The sequence below is a fragment of the Ambystoma mexicanum genome, chromosome 4p (assembly GCF_040938575.1).
Source record: "Ambystoma mexicanum isolate Mex_15411 chromosome 4p, UKY_AmexF1_1, whole genome shotgun sequence".
Classification (NCBI taxonomy): domain Eukaryota; kingdom Metazoa; phylum Chordata; class Amphibia; order Caudata; family Ambystomatidae; genus Ambystoma; species Ambystoma mexicanum.
In genome coordinates, this window is record NC_090927.1 from 687,472,124 (window position 1) to 687,497,750 (window position 25,627).

The window sequence follows — 25,627 nt, forward strand, 5'->3', positions numbered from 1 at the left end:
AAGTTACGCTTTTCCATTTTTGAAATGTACACATCACTAGAGGCCAAAGACATTTTCCCTTTTCACTTTAGAATTGTTTTGTTAGAAAGTTAGGGCCAGAATAGTACTTTGGACACCAGACATTTTGCTCCGGGCATTCTAACAATTGACAGACCCGTACTTTTGGTTTTAGGCGGGGAAACCTCTATAGCGCAGGGACAGAGGCATTTCCCAACCCCCTTTTATTTTAATAAAAGTCTTTGACCAAAACCATAAATCTCTGTCTGAGTCTCATTGATGGTTCCTCACACTACTTAAAAAAAAAATACAGATTTTTATTTTAAGCGGCCACACTTTCAAATAAAAACAGACTATTCGTACAAAAATGTGAACAATAAAGTGCCTATCATTTATCTGCTAATTTATCTGCCTAAAGTCACCTAGAAAAAAATAGGAAATTTATTGTTTTGTTGATACTCAATTTCGTCTGCTAAAAACTTAAGGGTTCCAACATCAATGTATTCTGATCCAAACAAATTAAAACTGGGAATAAAGAAATGTGGAAGGTTTCCCTCTCGCAGAGAACTTAGAAAATCCTTTATCAATGTTTCAAAACAAGTGTCTAGATTTTCAGGTTGCCAATGATTATCTTCTGGATGCTTGACAAATGCGTGAAAAACAACATTCTTCACATGATATGAACAAAACTGTTCCAGCTTCTTTTCATGTTCTTTTTTTAGTTGTTCCAACAAATGTTTCATAAGTTTCAGACAATTTTTCCTGTAAGGAATACACACACATTAGAAATGTATTAGAGGTCTAAGTTATCCAATCTCGAAAACTTTGCATTCAAATACATCATTTCTTTTGAAATGTTAGATTTGTGTCAGGATTTAAAATACTCAATTACAATTTTGAAGGAAGAACATCTATTCTACATTTGAGAACACAACATGTGCAGAGAGTATAATTGTTAATAGTTGAATAAAAGAGCAACAATGTAGGATATACTAGTGTGAAAAATAACTACATAATGACAAACGAATAAATGCTTGAAATATTGCCAGAACGTGTCTGTTGCTGCTGGGTGGAGGTGGCATTCAGTACACAAACTTTCTCTCACAAAGAACTTCCTTTTGTTACTCGTGAGCCAGTCCCGATTAGTCTTCCTTCATGACACACTTGTTCTGCAGCTACACTTTCACAGGGATTTCTTCAACTGCTATTTTATATACAACCCCTGAGTTTCTTTCATGCCTTTCCAACCTCTATTTCCTAACACAGTGAACAGTGTTAGGTATGTGCATATCTCTGACAAAGGTTTCTAATGCAGAACGTGGACTTTCTTGGTAGCTTAACTACAGTATCATTAACATACATAAGTTTATAATTTTGGAGTTGTGTCCCCAAGTATGTTACAAAATAAGATGAGACCATGCTACTGGGGTAATCTAGTAAGACATGCTAGGTATTTGTATTTGTATTTATTTTATTTGTATAGCGCAGACCAGGCCCGGAGGCTACCAGGCGCATTTCTTAAGGCAATGGTTACATACGTTGCATACAATGATGATATATCAACAATAAGTAAGGCATAGAAATAGACATGTGTAGGTGGTACATGGAAAGTCAAGTAATGCATCCTTACTGATGTTATTGCAGCACGTTTTAGTAAGAATCTTAGGCATTGGAGGAGGCGAGCCAACATTTGGCTTTGTGTTTGAAAAGGTTGAAGGAGGGGAGGTTTCTGATAGTCAAGGGGACAGTATTCCACAGTTTGGCTGCCAGGACTGGGAAGCTAGACCCACCGGCTGTTTGGAGCTTGTATCTGGGTATCGTTAGGCTCTGATTCAGGGTAGATCTAAGTGATCGGACTGGAGTGTACATCGTGAATCGTGAGGAGAGATACGTGGGGGCTAGATTGTTCAGGCATTTGTAGGTAAGGGCAAGCGATTTTAGTGAGATCCTTTGGGTGACTGACAACCAGTGAAGGTTCTTCCTGGTATCCGAGATGTGTGCAGATCTGGGGATATTGAGGGCTGCCCTGATGGCGTTATTTTGTATAATTTGGAGCTTGTCTAGCTTACACTGGTTAGTGCCCTGGTACAATGCATTGCAATAGTCAAGTTTAGACATGACCAGGGTCCTAGCCAGGGTATTCCTAGCCATAAGATACTCACCATTCCGTAGGTAAACACGTTTCGTTAAACCCTTTGTGGTCATTACATTGACTAACCATGATTTCTCGATAGGTTTCCACTGCCCCAAATGCATGTATCAGCATTATGCTTCAGTACATCATAGATAGCAACTTTCAGAGTTCAATCGCCGGCAAGCTCATGTTGCCGAAAGCAACACCACTAGTGGGATTTTTAAAAACTGAAATAAATACAAATGTTTTCAGTTGTTCTGGGGTATCAACTCTGGTGCACATCTTTGACTACAAATAGGCATATCATCTATTTCTCCTGAAATGTCACTAATGAAGGTTTTGAAAAAAGAAAGCTCTAGTGGAGACCCTTGTACCATTTAACTGGCCACCGGTTCCTTAAATTAACTTAATGTAGCCTTTGTCCTGGTTTCCAATCTTGTTTAATATTTAAATGTGTATTTGAAAAGTTACTTAATTGTTGGGATAGCTGTGTATAAAAAGCATCATCATCATCAAGGCTAGGGCCGAAGGCGTTAACCAATAGTATCGTCTGGCACCACCAACTTGCTCTGCACTACACTGTAGCTATTGGATTGATCTATAGCAAAATTAACAAATTGGAAAGGAAGTGCATGATGTATCAGGGTGATCACCCCCTGATGCCTGTGTTGAGGTAAAATACCTGGACTTCCCCCATTTAGGTGCTAAGTCTTCGTGTACTCCTTTAGGGTATTGATTATTGGGGGATGACCGTATTTCCCTAGCTTTGATCAGGTTATCAATATCCCAGACATTTTAGCAGAAAAGTGTTGTTGGGGTTGCAATTGGGGCAGTCAGTGTAACAGTATTAGATACATTTCTACCTTGTGCTTATGACCATTCATGAGATTGTCGCAAAATGATAATGCAGTGATTCGACTGATGCATTTAATAACAACCCCAACACCCTGCATCTTCCACCCTAACATGGCAGTGAACCCCACAGCAAAACTGTAAAAAGAGGAAGTAAAAGGGGGTGGGAGGTTGAAGATTAGGTAGAGGCATTGAAAGCAGCACACAAGTGTTAAACAATGTGAGGTGTGTAGAATGACATGATAGATTGTGTCTAAAAACTAAATGAGGACTTTTTGGGGGGAATTGAGGCCAGGACCGCGCCCCTTGCACAAATATGAAAATGTTACAAAAGAGATCCTGCGCCTCACTTTCACCCTTTTCTAATGAGATAATTACTCAAAATGGCACCTTGAGGATGTGCAACATCACGGCTCAGACCAAATCACAATTTTGATCCCATAGAGTTAGAAAAAATATATATATTTTATTTAATTATACCAAATTTCATTCTGTTCTTAATCGTACCACCTCAGTAGGTATACAATGTAATCTTTAAAAAGATAATCTCTAAAATTTTTACCAACGTAAAGAAGAACAAAATATCAACACAAATTATGAAAAATGAAGGGAAGTGGAAAGGTGAATATATATCAACTGGATACACCAAATTAAACTAAGAGAAACCTCCACCTAGATTCTGTCACTAACAAAATTCATAAACATATTTACAGAATCAACAAAAAGGCAAGACAATACACTTTGATTTCATAAAAACACATTCAGAAACCACTGTACAAATCAGAGAAGCAATTTTCACTACTAGCAAAGCTATATTGATGTAACATTCAGCTGTCTAGCATTTAATCCTTATATTTGATCGCATGATTTACTCAGTATTTTTTTAGTGAATACAAGCTATAAGTGCTCTATTGTAGACGTGTCTGCGATCACATGGTATCATTGTCCCAACATGTTTCATTCCCTAAATCTGTAAATCTTGCGAAGGGAAATTCTTCAGGGGTATTGCTTCAATATTCGAACAGTGTAACATTAGCCAAACTTGTATAATGTCGATTTCCTTTTAAAAAACGTTTTGGTTTGGCCAGAGTTGCAGCCCTCGAGGGATTGCTTCTTGTTATGAGGTAACTATAACCTGATGGAAAAAACGGGGTAAAGAAATAAACACAACATATAAAGTCAGTTGTGTTGGGCTGTTACGCTCACCTGATATCCATGGGGACGCCTGTATTCCCTGGTTGCCGGATTTCCCCCAGATGTACTCAATTCGGGATGATGTCTTCTATGGCAGGTGGGCCTGAAAACACAGGAGGACTGGGCTTAGTTTCAGATTTCGTTTCCTCCCACCAGCCCCTTGGGCTTGATCTGAAGGCCCCTCTCCTCACCTTCGTCCTGCTTTCTGTGCAGGGGTGCGTTGTTTCGGCGGGTAGAAGCGACCAAGTTATCACTGATGCCAACCCATTCAAGTGTCTTTAAAGAGGTAAGTTCGATTATAGTAGTCTTTGAGGGCCTTTGCTTTCTTGCAGGCTATTAATGTCTTTCTGTGATTGTTTCCCCCTTAGGTATGCGGAGGTTCGCTGGGTGTGCTGCTTGGGTTCGGCTCCTGCCGGGATTTATGGACGCGGAGCATATGAAGAAAGGTAGGTTCAGCGCGAAGTGCGGCGCGCTAATGTCTTTTTGGGCTAACCTGTATTCTTTATTCCTTTTCATGTTACGATGGTCTTTCTGGGCGTGCAGTGTTTTCCGGAGCAGGACCGGCCAAGATATACCCAGCCAGGTGAGGAGATTTTGGTTACTGCTGAGCTTGCCGTGAGTAACCTGTTTAACATTGCCCCTTTTTCTCTCCTCCCTAGGTGCTTTGTTCCGGTGCGCGCGTGATGTCCTGAAGATGCTGCCAACGGTAAGCTGGAACTGCTAATAATGTTCTTTTCTCCAGCATGGGGTCTTGCATGGATTCACATGCTCATGAATATTCCCCGTCGTCAGGCTGGGAATCCTCGGTAAAGAAAAAACCAGTATCAGTTTCGTTTCTGATCTGTCTTTCGTAGTAATAACCAATCACTGGTCTCTGCGTCATACTGACCACAGCCAATGACTGCCCTCTACCTAAGCACCGCCTCTGGCAGCCATCTTCAGATTTTTACTGCACGTTCATGTGTTGGGATCCTCGTGCTATTGCTCTCGAGCGTTAGTGCTATTTTTTCACGTTTTTTTCTCAAAACTTCGTTTTTTCCGGTCAAAAGAGCCTCAAGCTCCACCGACTCTCCATCCGATCAACGGGGACCCGTGTCGGATTCGTCTACGCCCCTCAAGGGTGAAGATTTCGTCGAGCTACGTTTTGGAGGACTCCAGAAGCTTCTCAGGCCCGGACATGGCCCAGGAGAAGGGAAGCTCGACGCCCGGAAAGCTGTTCAGGGTCTGCCCTGGATGCCAGCTGCAGAACGTCTTTAAGGAGGACGAACACTCCTTTTGTCTCTACTGCTTACATGAGGACAAGACGCACGTGGAGAAGGACTGTGCGTTTTGCGGCAATATTTCGCAGCGGACCATGAAGGACCGCCACCAACGCCTCGCCAACTGGCTGGAAGGGAAGAGCCCGTCAGGCGAGAAGAAGAGGAAGAAATCCGAGCGGTCTTCTAAGACCTTTGAGGACGCCCCGGCGACGGGGGTCCAACACAAGGCCAAGCACCGCGAGTCCGCTGGCACCGGGAGCGCCGAACGGTCGGGCTCTACGGGCGCCAGGCAGGGCGCACCCTCCCCGGCACCTTCAGCCACGAGCCAACGCTCTGGGTTGGGTAAGAGGAAGGGCGAGCACCCGGCGAAGCTCCTGGAGAGGCCCCGGTCGAGCTCGAAGGCCCCATCGGAGGGGGAGCGAGGCAGTGTCCCCCCCTCAAGGATAAGGCGGTGAGCGCACCTAAGGTGGTGAAGGCCTTAATCCATCCGGCCAAGCCCTCTATCGATACTGTCGCGGCGGCCCTGGCTCAGCCTGTGGAGGCTACACCAGTGGTGGCGACCTCGGGACTCAGAGTCTCCCTGCCACCTCGGAGGGAGTCCTCTTTTGTGCCCATCGATAGGACCCCCGTGAAATCCCCGGCGGGAAAGAAAAAGGGGGGCAGGGCGTCGTCGTAGATTCGGCTTCAGAGGAAGAGCTGATCGAGGTCTTAAGCCACGGCCTTGGCGTGGATGAAGACCGGCCCGTCGGGATGGATCCCGACGCAGGTGACAGCGACAGCGTTGAGGGTGCCGACGGGGCCCCTGATCGCCCGTCGGATTCCCCTCTGCCAGCGCCGCAAGACAACTCGGCGGCCATTTTGTTGGCTATACAGTCCTTATGCTCAGAGATAAGGACGAGACTACCGTTGCCGACGGAGGAACCTCTCCCGTCGGGGGATCCTGAACCGGGACCTTCTGGTGTTCCCCCGCCCAAGAAAAGAAGGATTCACCCTCCACCTCCTTTTCAGCCGTCGCGACCCATCCAGCCCTCCTCCCCGTCCACCCGAGGGGATGATACGGGGACTGACACGGCAGCGACGGGTACGGACGACGAGGTATACGACGAGGATCTCCCGTCGTCACCTCCCACCAGGGCTTCTCCGCCCGACGAGATTGGATCGTTCCACTCAATGATCACCAGGGCATCCGAGCTTTTCCAACTCTGCCCTGAGGAGAAGAAAAAGGAAGGATTCCTTTATCAACGGCGCGAGGCCAAGAGGAAGACGGTCCTCGCGGTGCCTCTACTGGACGACATTTGGGATGAGGGCCTCGCCCTCCTCAAGAACCCTTCCACGACGCCAGCTAGAAGAGACCGGTACGAGAAGAAGTACCGGGTCCCGGACGCGGCCCCCCCTGTGCCTCCGGGCGCAGCCTACCCCGGACTCCGTCGTCTCCGCGGCGGCCAGGAAGAAAGCAGGGGGGGGGGGGGTGCGGCCTCCACATCGACTTCCCCACCGGACGGCGAGGGAAAGAAATTGGACGCTATGCGACGCAGGGTCAGCTCGTCTGCAGCGACGACGATTAAAGCGGCCAACGCCTTGGCTATCATGGCCCGCTACGACAGGGAGCTATGGTACAAACTGGCTCCCCTGCTGGACTTCCTACCGGACGACAAGAGGGCGGATGCCCTGGAGATCCTGCAGGAAGGTGAGGTGGCGTCGGACCACGCCATCACTATTGCGACGGACATCGCCGACACTGGGTTTCGCCAGTTGGGCAACGGCGTGTGCCTTAGGCGGCGTGGATGGCTCAAGGCTACGGACTTCCGTCAAGACGTACAGACCAGAGTCCTGGACATGCCGTTCGATGGGAACAACCTGTTTGGGAAAACAGTGGACGATTCCCTTCAGGCCATTAAAGCGGACACTGAGACGGCCCGGGCCCTTGGGGTTCTACAGCAACGACGGACGCCCTTTCGGAGCAGCGGAGGCAAGGGCGCCTCCAAAGGTTCCGGCGGCGGTTTCTCTACCTACCGTCAAGCGGCCCGCTCGTCGTCTCAGGAGGCCTACAGAGGACGAGGCAAGTCTGGCGGACCCCGCCGTCGTCGCCAAGGAGGTCAAGGCGGCAAAGCCTCGTCGAAACAGGATTGAACCGGCCGTGGGGTCGGGTCCCCGCCGAAGCACCCCGGTGGGAGGCCGGCTGGCGAGCTTCGTCAGCGTGTGGGAGTCCATCTCCAACGACCATTGGGTGCTGGATGCCTTAGCCCGGGGCCAGGCGCTCGAGTTTCAAAGAAGGTGCCCGCGCGTTCCCCCCGTGGCCAGGAAAGAGCTTCACGTCCCTCAGCTTCTCCTGGAGGTAAAGGCGTTGCTCAGGAAGGGCGCCATCGAACTCGTCCCAAAGAGGCTTCGGGGCTCCAGAGTTTACTCGAGATACTTCCTCGTGAAGAAGACGACGGGAGGATGGCGCCCCATCCTAGACCTGCGACGTCTGAACAAGTTCATCAAGGCGCAGAAGTTCCGGATGGTCACCCTCCAGCATGTCCTGGGTCAGCTGGAGGAAGGAGACTTCCTGTCGTCGTTGGATTTGGAGGATGCCTACTTCCATATTCCCATCCTAAAGGGGCACCGAAAATTCCTCAGGTTTGTGGTCCAAGGGCGTCACTACCAGTTCAAAGCCCTCCCCTTCGGACTACGGTCGGCACCCAGGGTATTTACCAAGTGCCTTGCACCGGTGGCGGCGCAGCTGCGCCGCGAGGGGATCCACGTCTACCCCTACCTGGACGACTGGTTCATCCGAGCCAAGACGAGGGAGCTCGCCGTGGAGCACACGGCAAGGACCGTCCAACTTCTCACGGACCTGGGATTCTCCGTGAACTACGCCAAGTCCCACCTGGTACCCGCGCAAAACGCACTGCTTCTGGCCTCCCCGTCGGAGGAAAGGACCAGATCCATCCTGGGCAAGGTACAGCGGATGTTGGTTTCCGACGCGGCCAAGGTGAGGTCCATCAAGTCCCTCCTCGGAATGATGTCTTCTTGCATCTACCTCATTCCCATGTGCAGGCTCCGGATGCGCCCGTTGCAGGAGTTCCTGGACGCGCGCTGGATCCAAACGACAGGCGGTTTCGAGGAGAGGATCACACTCGAGGAGAGTTTCCGCCGAGCGGTCCGGTGGTGGGGCACCCGCGCGCATCTGACGGCGGGCATGGACTTCCAGACCCCAGACCACCAGGAGACAGTGACCACGGATGCCTCCCTGGAAGGGTGGGGAGCGCACACCGAAAATCTGCACGCGAGAGGCCTCTGGCTCCCGACAAAGAAGTCCCTCCATATCAACGTCCTGGAGCTCCGTGCAGTGTTCTGGGCCCTCAGGTCCTTCCTTCCGTCCCTCAAGGGCAAGGTGGTGAGGATCTTCACCGACAACACCACCACCATGTTTTACATCAGGAAACAGGGCGGGACCAGGTCCCCAGCACTGTCCAAGGAGGCGCAGGACCTGTGGCATTATGTTTCTGGTGCCGTTTCATCTGGCAGGGATAAAAAACACCATCGCCGACTCACTCAGCAGGGAGCTGCGCTCGTGCCACGAGTGGGAGCTACGGCAGGATCTAGTGGATCGCCTCGTCCGACGGTGGGGCACACCCCAGATCGACCTGTTCGCGACGGCGATGAACTCCAAGTGCCGGAGGTTCGCCAGCAGGTTTCCCCAGGCGAGGAGCATGGGCGATGCTTTCTCGTTCCGCTGGGAGGGCCTGTTCCTCTACGCGTTCCCTCCTTTGCCACTGCTTATCCGGCTCATCAACCAGCTCAAGAGGTCACGGTGCAGGATGATCCTCGTCGCACCTGCGTGGCCGAGGCAGATATGGTTCCCGGACCTTCTGGACTTATCAGCGTCCCCGCCAATCAGGCTGCCGGTGGACGCGGATCTACTCTCCAGGGAAGGAGGCACCATCCTCCACCACGACCCGAAATCGCTGAACTTGCAGGCCTGGCTCCTGCAGCGCTAGAGTTTGGAGGATACAACATACCGGCTGACTGCAGAGAGGTTCTTGCAAAGGCCAGGGCGTCCTCGACTCTTAAATGCTACGGACACAAATGGAAGAGGTTCTCTGTCTGGTGCCACGCACAGAAGATTAACCCTCTACGGATTACGGCTCCCCAGGTACTGCCGTACCTGCTGACGCTGGCCAAAGCTGGACTGGCACACGCGTCCATCAAGATTCATCTTGCTGCGATCTCCCGATACACCAGGACCACGGGCCGGACGTCCTTGTGGTCTCATCGTCTGGTGAAAGAGTTCATGAAGGGACTGTTCAGATCGTTCCCGCCGGTGAAGGCTCCGGCCCCAGCGTGGGAGCTCAACGTGGTGCTGACCAAGCTCATGGGACCTCCGTTCGAGCCTCTGCACTCGGCCCCGTTGAAGTTTCTGTCGTGGAAAACAGCGTTTCTTGTGGCCATCACCTCCGCACGACGGGTGGGAGAGATCCAGGCCCTTTTCTGCAAGGCCCCGTACTTGACTTTTCACGACACGAGGGTAGTGCTCAAGACGCACCCCTCCTTCATGCCCAAGGTACCGTCGGACTTCCATCTCAACGAACCCTTGGTGTTGCCTGTGTTCTTCCCGTCGCCTTCGTCGCCGGCTGAGAGGACTTTGCACTCGCTGGATGTGGCTAGAGCGCTGAAGTTCTACGTGGACCGCACGAAGTGTTTTCGGAAGACGTCACAACTCTTTGTGAATTTTGGACCTGTCAATCAGGGGAAGGCTCTCTCGAAGGCTTCCATTTCCAGATGGCGCTCCGGCTGTATCATGTACTGTCATCGGTTGGCAAACCGACCGCTGCCTGGCCATCCGAGAGCCCATTCCACCAGAGCGATCGCAGCCACCACGGCGTTCCTTTCTGGTGTGCCCCTGCTGGACATATGCAGGGCTGCTACGTGGAGGTCGACGCACACCTTCACGAAATTCTCCAGCATTGGATCTTTCATAGATTCAGATTTTTGAATATTCCCCGTCGTCAGACTGGGAATCTCGGTGATAAATTAAATAATAATAATATTTTTATATATATATATATATATATATATATATATATATATATATATATATATATATATATATATATATATATATATATATATATATATACTGCCACCTAGCAGTGCATGTACATAGCCCATTATAGCCTATGAGCCACTTCATTGTGTAGTCCCTCCACCTCACTTTGGTCCTTTATGGCCCCAGCCAATGAGGTGGCATGGCTTAAGCTCCGCCCCCGGCAGCCATCTTCAGATTTTTCACCGCAGTCTATCAGACACAGGGAATCCTCAAGCTCTCTGAGCTTTCTCAAATTCTTTCTATTTTTGTGTGGAATATATTTGTAAAATATATTCCATCTTGTTCCCCTTCTTAGGGGCTTTCTTTCCAATTAACCTTGGTGGCAAAACTTGTTGTTTTCCTCTCAAAATCGTCGACTGAACTTCTCTTCAGAAATGGAGGCACCTCAGGCTGTCAGGAAGCCTTCCCTGTTCAGGGACTGCACGAGTTGCAAGAAGAAATTGGTTTACTGCAAGGACCCCCACGAGCATTGCATTTATTGTCTGTACCCACCTGACATTAAAAAATGCGAGATTTGTAAAACCTTTTCCAATAAGACCCTTCATGACAGGCATAGAAGACTCCTTTCATACCTGGAATCCAGGGATCAATCTTCGGACGAAGAGTCTGTCAGAACAGCTCCTGTCCAATCCAGCATTCCATCTGAGAGGCAAACTTCAAAGAGAAGGGCCTCTTCAGTGGAAAGGAGTTCCTCTCCCAAATCCAAAAAGAGGAAGCTGGAATTGATACCCTTTCTGCCTCCAGTTGACCTGTCAAGCCAGAAAAAGTCAGCAAAATCTGCCTCCAGAGGTAAGGAGGAGTTTGCAAAAAACGGGGGGGGCAGTCGTCGGCGGGTAAACCGCCCACGAATGAAGGGAAAGGTAAAGGCCCGTCATCGGCCATACCGTCGACGAAACCAGCATCGACGACGACGACGCTTAAGACATCGTCGACAGTTAGATCATCGTCATCGGACATGACGACCGCGAAGCAATCGTCGACGAGCAAGAAACACCACTCGTCCACGAAGCATTCCTCCATGACGCAGTCGTCCACGGAATACACTCCACATTCGTCAACGAATCCCTCGTCGACGGGAAAAGCTCAGTCGACAGCGAAGCCTCCGTCGACGGGACAATCTCTGTCGTCGACGGGAAAAGCTCAGTCGACAGCGAAGCCTCCGTCGACGGGAAAATCTCAGTCGACGGCGAAGCCTTCGTCAGCGGGACAATCTCAGTCGTCGGCAGGACAATCTCAGTCGTCGACGGGAAAATCTCAGTCGGCGGCGAAGCCCTCGTCGACGGGAAAATCTCAGTCGTCGACGAGGATAACATCATCCATAACGCCTTCAGAGGCACCGCAAATTTCGGCAGTTACAGAGGAATTACGGCCTCTCACTCTTGAAGCTCCTGTCATTACAAGCAATATCATTGAGAAGAATACTGTAACTGAACCTCCGGTGCAGCAATTTTCTCCTTTGGGGCACATGGCAGAACTTCCGGATATAATTCTTCAGGAAGAATTCTCTGATGCGGAAGTGGTGGAAGAGTCCATCGGTCCCTTACCGAAACAATACAGCCCTCCTTGGCACCCGTCCATGGGAGAATCCGAATATCCTCATGACCCGGTGCTCATGTTATCCGTGCAGAGGATTGTAGAAGAATTTTACAGACGGCAAAGGGAGAAGCAGATTCCGATTAATCCCATTCCTAGAGAGTCATCCCCGATTCCAGGCCCATCGGGTTGCTCTCCTTACAGGAGTAGACTGCAAAAACGGATGAGATCACCTGCTCGAAGACCAAGGAGCAGCACCCACAGTGCTTCACCTACAAGAGTCCCGTCACCACAGTCATCGCACAGACCGCGATCGCCGGACGTAGATCCCACCATGGTACCGTCCACCATCTCGGTATCAGACTGGCAGGAGGATCCTTTTGGTGAATTTTCGGAACCAGAAGAAGGAGAAATAACTCAGGAGCCAGATGCACCCAGTGATTGGGATGACTACGTCGTCGAGAAGCCCAGGAGGAGAGACTCGCCGGGCAAGGCCTCACCACCGGATGATCTCGTCTCTTTCCACACCATAATAGGTAAAGCCGCAGAACTTTTTAAAATTCAGGTTTCTTCTGAGGAAAGGCAATCAGTGCTCTATGAGCACAGGGACAAACGAAGGAGGACAGTGACCACAATTCCCCTCCTCGATACCATCTGGGATTCCGGATCCAAGATCCTATCTACGCCCTTATCGACTCCGGCATTGGTGTCCAGGCCAGAAAAGAAATATAAAGCTCCGGATTCGGCACCGCTTTGTTTAAGGGGTCATACGAAACCGGACTCAGTTATTACAGTGGCGGCCAGAAAGAAACTCGCCAACCCCTCCTCACCGTTGTCGGCCCCACTGGATAAGGACGGACGTAAATTGGAAGCCATGGGCAGGAAAGTGTCATCTTCTGCATCACTTACAATCAGAGCCGGTAACGCACTGGCCATGACCGCAAGATTCGATCGCGAGCTTTGGCTCCGCATGTCTAACTTGGCGAAACAATTACCACCGGAGTTCCAGGAGGAGGCAAAATCCATAATCGCGGATGGTGAAGCAACATCGGATCACATGATCGACGCAGCGATTGATGTGGCCGAATCAGGCTTCAGGCAGATAGCGCACGGCACAGTGCTCAGAAGGCAGGCCTGGATGAAGGCTACTAACTTTAGACCTGAAGTCCAGGCGCAGATTCTAGACATGCCATTTGATGGCCAAGATCTCTTTGGGAAAAAGATAGACGACCATTTGAAGGCAATCAAGACAGACACTGACACAGCCAGAGCCATCCGTTCTTTAAAGGACAAAAGTAAGGACCATCGGTCTTTTCGTCCCTTTAGAGGTTCATCTTCCAAGTTCAGGGGATACAGTCGTTCCTCCTATGGTCAAAAAGCACAAGGCGGCACGTACCAAGCCAATAAATATCAGTCATCCAACAGATACGCCCATAGAGGCAGACGTGGCTCCGCCCAAGGGAAGTCGCAAGGCAAGCAGAACTGACGACCAATATCCCCCCCCCTTTGCCACGCCCCGGTGGGGGGAAGGGTGAGCCAGTTTTTCCAGCGCTGGCGGTCAATTACATCGGACAAATGGGTGTTACAGGTGATCCGAAAGGGTCACACCTTGGAATTTCTGGACCAACCTCCTTCCCTGCCTCCAACTCCCCGCAGGGTGCATATGCTAAGACAGGTCATGTCCGAAGTGCAAAGACTGCTCCAGAAGGCAGCAGTAGAACCAGTACCCTATTCTCAGAGGGGAAAAGGTTTCTACTCCCGATTCTTCCTCGTCAGAAAGAAAAACGGTCAATGGAGGCCCATCTTGGACCTGAGGGCTCTCAACAAGTTCATCAAGCGCATAACTTTCAAGATGGTAGCTGTACAAGGGGTGCTACCTTGGTTAAACAAGCACGACTTCTTGGCCACTTTAGACTTGGAGGATGCATACTTCCACATTCCGATCCATCCAGCACACAGGCAGTTCCTCAGGTTCACAGTGGGAGGGCTCCACTTTCAGTTTCAAGTGCTTCCGTTCGGTCTAAAATCGGCGCCAAGAGTTTTCACGAAATGCCTGGCACCGGTAGCGGCAAGTCTCAGGAGAGCAGGAACAGACGTTTTTCCATACCGGGACGATTGGCTGATAAAGGCAAGTTCAGCTGCAAAGGCTCGTTCGGCAGTGTCGAGGACGGTCAACCTCCTAAAAGAGTTAGGTTTCTCCATGAACCAGACGAAGTCCTGCCTCGTTCCCAGCAAGGTAGCCCTCTTCCTGGGAGCCGAGCTCGACTCCAGCATTCCCAGAGTGAGACCATCCACAGAGAGAATAGCAGCGATTCTACGCTGAACTTCGAACTTCCTACAGAAAGAGACAACATCTGTATGCTCTTACAAATCCCTATTGGGCATGATGTCATCATGCATATTCCTCATACCGAACTGCAGGCTTCGCATGAGGCCGGTTCAGGAAGCTCTGGACCACCAATGGAAACAAGCTTTCGGATGCTGGGAAGACATTGTCCAGATTCCATCGACGTTGCACAAGGCCCTTCGATGGTGGAACACTCCGAGGAATCTTCTACAGGGAATGCCGTTTCAAGCACCGACATCGACCCTCCTGCTGCGGACGGACGCTTCCTTATCAGGCTGGGGCGCTCATCTTGCGGACCTCCAAACCAAGGGATCTTGGTCGGCACAAGAGTCCCAGCTCCACATCAACGTGTTGGAGCTCAGGGCTGTAAGGTTGGCGCTGAAAGCCTTCCTACCGGTTATAGCTGGTCAAGTTCTTACGGTCCAGACAGACAACACGACCTCCATGCACTATACAAACGAGCAGGGAGGCACGAGGTCTCAGATTCTGTCGCAAGAAGCCCAACTGCTATGGGCATCGGCCTTGCGCTACGGGATACAGATCAGGGCAGAGCACCTTCCAGGAGTAGACAATGTCCTAGCGGACAGATTAAGCAGAGAATACACAGCGTCACACGAGTGGGAGTTGGACGACAGAGAAACCCGACGGATATTTGCCTTATGGGGCCATCCGCAGATCGACCTTTTTGCCACCAGGAACAACAAAAAATGCAAGAGATTTGCGTCAAGATACCCCGAGCACCAATCGCTGGGAGACGCGTTCTCAGTGGATTGGTCGGGGAAGCTCCTCTACGCCTTCCCACCCATTCCCCTCATGTCGAGGGTACTTTGCAGGGTGAAAGAACAGGATTGTTCCTTGATTCTGATTGCACCCGATTGGGCACGGCAAGTCTGGTACCCGACGCTGAGACATCTATCCTGCAAAACCCCGATTCGTCTCAAATCGCATCAATATCTACTGACACAACAGAACCGCAAGGTCCTCCACCACGACCCGAGGAGCCTGTCCCTCAAAGCATGGTTCCTGAGCAGCGTAAACTGATGCACCTAAAGTTACCATCAGAATGCTGGGATATCATCAGGGCCGCTAGAGCCCCGTCCACGCAACTCACCTACACCAGAAAATGGACCAGGTTTTCCAAATGGTGCGAGACCTCTGCGATCGATCCCATCACGGCCTCGGTTGATCAAATTCTGCCTTACTTGTTGCACCTAGCTAAATCAGGGCTCTCACTGTCCTCTATCAAGGTCCATCTGTCAGCCATAGCGGCCTACACAGTAACCGCGGAGACGCAAGCCTTACTCTCCTTACCAGCGATCAAGATCTTCCTGAAAGGACTGATGCGTACTTATCCGCCTACACCTACACCAGTTCTGGACTGGAGCCTCAACACCGTCTTAACAGCCCTCATGCAACCTCCCTTCGAGCCCATAAATAGATGCGATATGAAATTCTTGTCCTGGAAGACATCCTTCCTGGTAGCCATCACATCGGCCAGAAGGATCAGTGAGTTGCAAGCTTTGTCTTCGGAACCTCCGTTTACCTTGTTCCAGAAGGACCGCGTCATCTTAAGACCTCACCCGAAGTTCCTCCCCAAGGTACTTTCGGAGATGTCCTTCACTGAGCGCATTGTTTTACCAACCTTCTTCCAGAATCACGCTTCGGAAGCAGAAAGGACATTACACTCTCTAGCCGTTTCTAGGGTGTTGAAGTTTTACTTGCAAAGAACCAAGGAATTCCGCTCCTCAAACCGGCTATTCATTTCCTTCTCTGGCCGTACCAAGGGCCAACATATATCCAAACAAAGCCTGGCACGCTGGGTATCGTCCTGCATCACCCACTGTCATCAGTTGAAAGGCGACCCTTTAACTAGACCGCCGTCTGCGCACTCCACCAGAGGAAGGGCGGCGTCAACAGCATTCCACGCAGGGGTGGCCTTGAAAGACATATGCAGAGCCGCCACGTGGAGCACTCTGCATACTTTCGCGAAACACTACAGCCTGACTGAAGATACCAACAAAGAAACTGCAGTTGGACAGGCAGTGCTCCGCCATCTCTTTGTATAAGGTAGGACCAGCCTCCTTTCCCACCTTTCCCGAAGTATGTAACCGTTGTGTTGCTGCATGGTAAAGGTTTGATCAAAAATATGTTTTTTCTGTAATTATGCATATCTGTTTATAATGGTGGCATGTTTTAACTGCTTGGTATTCTATTCAAGCATCTGAATCTATGAAAGATCCAATGCTGGAGAAGTCTTAGTTACTTACCTGTAACTGTATTTCTCCAGCATTGGTATCTTTCATAGATTCACATGCGCCCGCCCGCCTCCCCTGAGAGGCTGCTCCTATGCTCGGCATCCATCATGCTGTAATCTCTACGGTTCAAAATCTGAAGATGGCTGCTGGGGGCGGAGCTTAAGCCCTGCCACCTCATTGGCTGGGGCCATAAAGGACCAAAGTGAGGTGGAGGGACTACACAATGAAGTGGCTCATAGGCTATAATGGGCTATGTACATGCACTGCTAGGTGGCAGTGTATATATATATATATATATATATATATATATATATATATATATTTTTTAAAAAAATTATTATTATTATTTAATTTATCACCGAGGATTCCCAGTCTGACGACGGGGAATATTCAAGCATGTGAATCTATGAAAGATACCAATGCTGGAGAAATAAAGTTACAGGTAAGTAACTAAGACTTCTACTGCGTCGATCGGGATTCCAGGGAGGAGTCCAGGGTCGGCCAAGCAGTGCTGCGCAACCTGTTCGCCTGAGGTGAGCCTGGTGAGGAGGTAAGATGCTTAATGTTGGGTTTGATGTAATGCTTAATGTTGAGCCTTTGCCACCTCCCGTGGTTGTGCATGTGTGTACTGCTATGTATTCTTTATTCATGAGCATGTGAATCCATGCCAGACCCCATGCTGGAGAAGGAACAAGTTACTTACCTGTAACTGTTGTTCTCCAGCGTGGGTCTGGCATGGATTCACATGCGAACCCTCCCGCCTACCCCTCTGCGGCTCTTCACTTGGTCATACTGCCACTTCACGTGCTTCCAAATCTGAAGATGGCTGCCAGAGGCGGTGCTTAGGTAGAGGGCAGTCATTGGCTGTGGTCAGTATGACGCAGAGACCAGTGATTGGTTATTACTACGAAAGACAGATCAGAAACGAAACTGATACTGGTTTTTTCTTTACCGAGGATTCCCAGCCTGACGACGGGGAATATTCATGAGCATGTGAATCCATGCCAGACCCACGCTGGAGAACAACAGTTACAGGTAAGTAACTTGTTCCTTGTCTCCTCTGCAGGTCCGCGATTCCCGGAACGCCGGGTGCTGGTCTCTGAACACAGTGAGCCTTACGCTGCTGGCTGCAGAATAACGCGAAGCACGTTCTTTAGCTTGGGTGTGGTTTATATAGCCTACCCTGTAAAGTAGTCCAGGTAAAGTAGTCCGGGCTACCACACCCTAAATCACTGCACCACACAGTCTGGTTCTTAGGGACTAGACTGTGTTGGTGCCTCCATGTTGGCTGCAGGCCTCCATATGAAAAGTAGTCCCTTCAAGTCCCATTCCAAATATGAGCCTGGCGCCAAAGGCCCCAGGACTGACTCCAGGAGAGTCTCCGGTGACAATGGAAGGCCCTTGGGGCCCCAAATGAACCCCGAGCCCTAACCCTACCTGGCATGTGACCATGCCAGTGGGGTTCTGGGTCACGGGTTGGGACAGGGCTCAGAACATATGCTGGGCAATCATCTCGACCTGGGTATATAATTTACTAGGTGAGGCTTACCACACTTCAAACTTGATAAATAGTAAGAGGTGTAGGGTGCACTTCTTATAAGTAGAGCGCCGGTTCCCTGGAGGGGGGGGGGGGAGGGGAGAAGAAAATAACACATGGTCAGTGTTCTGTATAGACAAGGTGATCTTATTTATAGTCCCTTTCACAGATTTACATATTCTTCTGATTTGGGCTCATGATATTAATGGCATACGGTCAACTATCAATCGATTGTACATGTGGTGTACTACAGTACGCCAATGGGGCTTATCCTTCTTAAATTAGGAATTTAGCCATAATTGGGCCAAAGATTGATGGTTAATTTGTTTTTCAAGAGCTCATTCGCCATAAAGGTGACCTGGATAGTAAAAAGGGTCAAATATGCAATGCAATGAGAGTCGGGTGTAATGGATGACTCTATATTGCAAGAACTCATTTTCCGTAAGTACACCTCGGATAGTAAAAGGGTCTGGTAAGGGTACTAAAAGCCATTCTATCAAGTGGCTTACCTTCTCTATTAACATCAATATGTTACTGTAATAACAATGACAACCAGTTGTCTAGTTAGATTTAAATGCAACTGGTTTGTGTCATTCCTCGCAATCTGGGGTAGTGTGATGTAATCATACCCGAATAGTTGTAAATGGAGATCCCGCCTTAGTAGAGTCTTCCTACTGGTCCCTATGGCCGTATTCCATGGAAGCGAGGCTGCAGTTGAACTCTTCTAGGCTGGTTCTTTTAACAAGCTTTTTAAATAAAGCTGTTGAAAAAACAGGTAAATAAAGACAAAATGAGCACTATCTCCGAGTTATAATAGCGTGTCTGCATATCTATTATCCAGGGCTTTTTTACGCTGCTTGATGTATTTATGGCGCCAGTGTTATGTGAACGCACTGTACAATCCAAACAGCGTAGTGCAATCAGCACGGGTACCCTAAGCTGTGGTTAAAGGATGGGGCCTGTTGTTCATATGTCAACATCCCAGCACAGAATATGCTGCACTGTTTAAAAATATATAACGCGGACATCGCAAGTACTTGCAACTATTGTGGATAAAGCACCAGCGTATGCGCCTTGATAGAATTGCATACTACTTTAGTTCTCCAACGACAAACAAGTACATTTTGCTAACTCGCGGATTTTAACTAAGGGCTCTGCATATACCCACATGCGGAAATGCGTTGCGTGCAATTTCTTACCTCTCTGCAAGTTGCTATTACTGCTAACTCCTGGCGTTCTCTGTCCCACCGTGCTCACAGTCAGATCTACTCTGATGGATCCCTCTTCGACACCACATCGTAAAACACTCTCCCTACCGGAAGTGGAACGTGGAACTCACGTGACAGCCGTTCGGGCTTAAACACTAGAATGTGTTACCAAATGCGCGTTATGTGCCTTCCATGCCTCCATTAATAGAACAGCAATAATTTGTTCTTAATATTGGGCGGATATGTACAGACCGGATGAAAACAAGATCTGTATTAAAGTATGTAACCAATCGTAACGTGGTAAGACAGTGTATATGTACTAAGAATGCTTAATGTTGCTACATTCTTTCAACAACAAAAAAATTATAATTTTTTTTTACAGCCTTTAAACGGATGTACTATTGGTCATGTAGCATATCACCTGAACCACTCATTTGGATCCTCTTCCAAAATTTCAAAAACTGTCACCAAACTGCCTCATTCTTCATGAGGGTCACTTCGAGTTGCTGGTATGTTCGGATAGTGATATTTGTATATTGTATGGAAGAAAAATGCACTTCGAAGGGATTGTGTCCTCCGACGTATTCCTTATCTTTGATAACACGTTTCCAGCTTGCTGGCCTCGGAATTTTTTTCTGTAGAGGGCGCTGCGCATCGACGTCCGCCGAGTCGATGTCCCTCGACGGCCACCGTATCGGTGCCGACGTCATCATGCCCATAAATAGCCACGCGCTGCGTCCGTTGCTCAGTTCCGTTTTTCCGCGCTTCGTGGGGCCTGGAAACGTCATTGCTCAGTTCAGTCAGGATAACTACTATATCTACTCGAAATATACCTACTCGTTCTCGATGGCATCTTCATCAGAACCGACGACGCCGCGATCCGGCTTCAAGAAATGTTGAGACTGCGGTAAAAAAAATGTCGATAACGGATCCACACAGGATCTGTTTGCGGTGCTTGGGATCCGAGCACCATTGTTCGGAGTGTGCGGACTGCATGTACATGACGGCGAAAGCCTTGAAGGAGCGCAAGGGGAAGCTCGAGAGAGGTAAGTCAGTCAAAACCTCCTCGAAGGTTTCTTCGGCTGAGTCGAGGCATTCGTCTCCTCGCCGTCGAAAACATTCCCATTCTAGATCTCGAAGTAGCTCCCACCATTCGTCGAGATCAAGACACTCAAAAAAGAGACGTCGAAGATCCCCTTCCTCGTCTTCTGTGTCCCCAGAAAGGGTCTCCTGTCCCACAAAACACAGCTCTCAAGCTGAGAGGGAGGAATTCAGAAAGAAAATGTTAAGCGTCTTCGAGAACGCGGCCTCGACCCCCTCGAAGACAGCTGAGGGTGATACCCCGGGTGAAAAACCCAAAACAATCAAAACGAAGCGAGTCGCAGCACTATGGCGAAGAAAGTCTTCTCTGCTTGTAGTATGGCGTGGAAGTCCATCAACGCCACCTGTACGCTCGCCAGGTTCAGTCACACACTATGGGAGTGTGCTTCATCAGCGGCTGACTGCATACCCGAAGGAGAGGAAAAGGAAGCCTTCCTTAACATTATTAAAGATGGCAAAGATGCCATGTGCGAATCACTTCAAACTGGCATTGATTCCGCTGACAGTATCAGCAGGGCCATGGCGGCAAGAACAACAATCCGCAGGCATGCATGGTTGCGAAAGTCTGGCTTTGCTCCAGATGTACAGGCCAGACTTTTGAATATGCCCTTTGACGGCTCTTCACTATTCGGGAAAAAGGCTGATGACAGTCTGGAAAAGTTGCAGACTTCTAAAGCAGCAGCAAAATCTTTAGGAGCTGCTATCCGCCAAACTCCTTTTCGCCCCTCGGGAACCTCTGGGAGAGGAAAGTCCTTTCGCTATTATTCCGCATTCGGGAAAGGCAGAGGACAGCCAGCTCAAAGAGGCCAAAGGAGATCCACCCGAGGTGAAAGGGTCAAAAGTACTAAGGCCGCAGCAGCAGGTGCCTCTTTACCCTCGGAATCTGCATCAGCCGCCCCCAAACCACTCTGAGGCCTTTCCACACAATACACCTGTAGGGGGCAGGTTAACTCACCATCTGACGGAATGGCAGGCTAGAACGTCAGATGCTTGGGCATTGGAGACAGTTGCCCAAGGTTACTGCCTACCCTTTCTACACATCCCTCAGAGTCATCCACCGGGGAACAGCTCTCTAAAAGTTCCAGATCCGCTCCTCTTGCAGGAAATTATAGACCTGCTAGAGAAAGGTGCCATAGAACCGGTACTTGTAGCGGACAGGAACAAGGGCTGGTACTCCCCCCTACTTTCTCATACCAAAGAAGGAAGGAGGACTGAGACCCATCCTGGACTTACGAGAATTGAACAAGTTCCTCAGGAAGGACAAGTTCAAGATGGTAACTCTCTCTCAGATCCTTCAGGCCCTCCAGCTCCAGGACTGGCTGGTATCTCTGGACCTTCAGGATGCTTATTTCCATGTGCCAATCCATCTCAAACACAGGAAATACCTGAGGTTCGCAATTGGCGACTCATTATCAATTTCGAGTTCTGCTATTTGTGCTGACCTCCGCCCCGAGGGTCTTCACCAAGCAGATGTCGGTAGTGGCGGCGAGTCTAAGGAGGGAAGGGATCCACGTCTACCCCTACCTGGACGATTGGCTGATCAGGGCTGTATCTTCGAAACAGGCCCAGGCCCAGCTAGATTATGTCTGCCACTTCCTTCACAAACTGGGCTTCTCCCTCAATTTAAAGAAGTCACAGGTGATACCATCACAGAGACTCCAGTTCATTGGAGCAGTCCTGGACACTTCCCTGGGAAAAGCCTCGCCACCAGAGGTGAGGGCTCAAGATATTCTACAGATTGTCACCAAGTTTCAAAATGCCCAACGTCTCCCAGCCTTCGAATTTTTGAGGTTGCTAGGCCTCATGGCATCCTGCATCTTCCTTGTGCCAGAGGCTCGCCTGAGAATGAGATCTCTTCAGTGGGCACTGAGAAGTCAGTGGTCGCAATTCTCAGGGAGAATGACAGATCTCCTCTGGATTCCGGACAAGGTAGCCCGCAACCTTCAATGATGGGCCTATCCAGAGAGCATCTTGAAAGGAGAACTGTTTTGCCAACCATGGCCGGAGATAACAGTAGTCACAGACGCCTCACTCACGGGGTGGGGAGCCCATGCCAACGACTTGACCATCAGCGGTCGTTGGTCTCCAACGGAGTCCAGACTACACATCAACATATTGGAGCCGAGAGCGATCAGACTAGCGCTGAAAGCTTTCCTGCCATCAGTACAGGGGAGAAATGTCCTGATAATGACGGACAACACGGTGGCCATGCACTACCTCAACAAAAGAGGAGGCGTAGGATCACTGCCACTGTGCAGAGAGGCGATGCAGCTCTGGTTTTGAAGGAATCTATCGGCAGTCCACCTAGCCGGAGAGAAGAACTTGACAGAGGACGCTCTGAGCAGGCAGAGCACAGTCTCCCACGAGTGGGAGCTAGCTCAGGAAGTCCTTCAAGAGATCTTCGCCCTTTGGGGAACCCCTCAGGTGGATCTGTTCGCCACAAGCACCAACAGGAAGTGCGATCTGTTCTGTTCAAGGGAATTTCCCCCGAGAGGAGCTCTAGGAGATGCGTTCGTAGTGGACTGGGAGTTTCCACTCCTTTACGCGTTCCCACCAGTCTCTGTTATTCCTCAAATGATCAGGAGGTTGAGAAGATTCCGGAAAGCCATGATCCTAATTGCCCCGGATTGAGCCAGGAGAACGTGGTACCCAGACCTTCTAGATATGGCCATCTGTCCTCCAATCCGTCTTCCACTCAAAGAGAATCTTCTCTCGCAGAAGGGAGGTCAGGTTCTCCATCCAGACACCAGAACCCTCAACCTTCACGCTTGGCTTCTGAGGGGGTGAGGTACAAGGATTGGGATCTCCCTGATGACGTCATGGAGGTGTTGCTTTCGGCTAGAAGGCCAGCAACAAAGTCTTTATACCGCTGCCGTTGGAACAAATTTTGCAGCTGGTGTAGGGAAGAGAATATCGACCCTTTTTCATGTGGTACACCAACGGTGTTATCGTTTCTACTCTACTTGGCAAACTCAGGCCTTCAAGTTGGCACTGTAAAAGGCTATCTCGCAGCGCTGTCCATCTTCAAGCGCACTGCGGAGGAACCATTGTATTTCAAACTTCCTCTAGTGGTACAATTTCTCAAGGGATTAACTAATGTTTATCCTCCAAAACCATTCCAGGTTCCCTTATGGGACTTAAATTTAGTCTTAAACTTCCTAATGGGCACTCCATTCGAACCACTTCACTCTTGTGCGCTGAGATTTCTCACGCTTAAAACTGTCCTATTGGTAGCACTAACATCTGCTAGGAGGGTGAGCGAGCTACAAGCTCTCTCCTGTAAACCCCCACACACAATCTTCCACAAGGACAAAGTTGTCCTACAGGTGAAGCCTAATTTCCACCCAAAGGTGGTTTCTGAATTTCATATTACTCAGAAAATTACCTTACCTTCGTTCTACCCCCCTCCCCATCCGAGGAAAGAGGAGGAAAGGCTACATAGGCTGGACCCAAGGCGAGCCATCAGCTTTTACATCAGCAGAATGGCTAGGATCAGTCTAGCAGAGGATACTCCGGTCACAAGTTGGGACTACCCATAACAAAACAAACCATCTCCAGGTGGATTATTTTGGCCATTCTGGAATGTTACAAACTGGCAGGGAAAGAGCCACCCCAAAATCTCGGGGCTCATTCAACCAGGGGTATCGCAGCCTCTTCGGCTCTCCAAAGAGGGTACCGGTCCGAGACACATGTGCGGCTGCCACATAGTCGTCCGCACATACATTCACAAAATTTTACAATCTGGATTCCTCCACTACTCAAGAGACCAGATTTGGCAAGGCCGTATTACATTCGGTCCATCCCTAAAGGGACACATGGCATTCTCACTCCCCCCCTCCAATTACATGCCACTGCTATGGGAGTCTATCAAAGATAAGGAATACGTCGGAGGACACAATCCCTTCGAAGAAAAAGCTACTTCTTACCTTGTAACGTTCTTTCGACGGGATGTTCCTCCGACTTATTCCTTATCGCCCCTCCCATCCATCCCTGCAGTGATACTTCCCTTGTGGTTGCAGCTTACGCTCCTTCAAGGTCAATAACCAATTCAGGCATGACTTTCCTTATGCTACAAAACGGAATTGAGCAACGGACGCAGCGCGTGGCTATTTATGGGCAAGATGACGTCGGCGCCGATACAGTGGCCGTCGAGGGACATCGACTCAGCGGACGTCGACGCGCAGCGCCCTCTACAGAAAAAATTTCCGAGGCCAGCAAGCTGGAAATGTATTATCAAAGATAAGGAATACGTCGGAGGAACATCCCGTCGAAGGAACGTTACAAGGTAAGAAGTAACTTGTTCTTCTGTGTGCTGGTGTTAGCATGTTACTCTGCAGTATATGAAAACTATACTTCACCTCGCTTACAAAGATTTCCAGTCTATCAATTAATTTAGACTGGTTTCTACCGAATTGCAAAGATAGATTAATCTTTGTTCTGGGTTTAGTCGTTTTTTTTCTTATTAACTGATGCTGGTTCTGCTGGATTCAACTGTAGAAGTACACTCCATGTGGGTGACTCAGGTGTATGGTCCATAGCCAAAAAATGGCCTACCATTGGAGCAGTAAAGTTCCGGTTTCATATGCAACTTTTATGCTCTGTGATCCTCTGCTTGACTTTTCTGTCATGCCAATATAGATTTTCCGGTACGGGCGCCAAATAACAAATGGCCATTTTTGAGTTACTGTTCGTGAATTGGCGTTGGAGCCATGGTTTCTTCAGGCCTAAATCTACCTCTTTAGTGCGTTTAGTACTGGCACAACAACTACATGTGCCGCACGGAGTATGACATGTGGGTTTGATCATGCCCCAAGATTTGGTAAGCGTCTTCTGGACTTGGTTGAAAGAGATGTCATTTTTTGTCACACAATCTTTAATATTTGGACCTCTTTTAAACGCGCATAACTGGCGTTGAAGCGGACATTTGCCTCCACTTAGTATATGCCAGTTGCGTTTAATAATGCCATTAACCATGTTGGAAAGCGGATTATAGGTGCTCACGAAAACTATTTGATCTTCGGTTTTTGCCTTTGTTTGGTACTCTAAAAGGGGCTTTTGATAGATTGTGTCACAGGTTAGCAACATTTAAAGATATAAATCATAATGGGCTGCAGTTAT

The 25,627-nt window shown here is 49.3% G+C and overlaps 1 protein-coding gene across 2 annotated transcripts in view; it reads right to left on the reverse strand.

Moving 5' to 3' along the window:
- Nucleotides 1-293: 293 nt before the first annotated feature.
- The window catches only part of CGAS (cyclic GMP-AMP synthase), a 553,556-nt gene continuing 528,222 nt past the window's right edge, over nt 294-25,627 (reverse strand). Inside the window, exon 5 of one of the 2 annotated variants that reach the window (XM_069606247.1) lies at nt 294-759. In XM_069606247.1, the coding sequence (XP_069462348.1) occupies nt 420-759 (340 nt within the window). In that variant the 3' untranslated portion in view covers nt 294-419. The remainder of the gene's footprint in view (nt 760-25,627) is intronic. The other variant, XM_069606248.1, reaches the window with a different exon arrangement.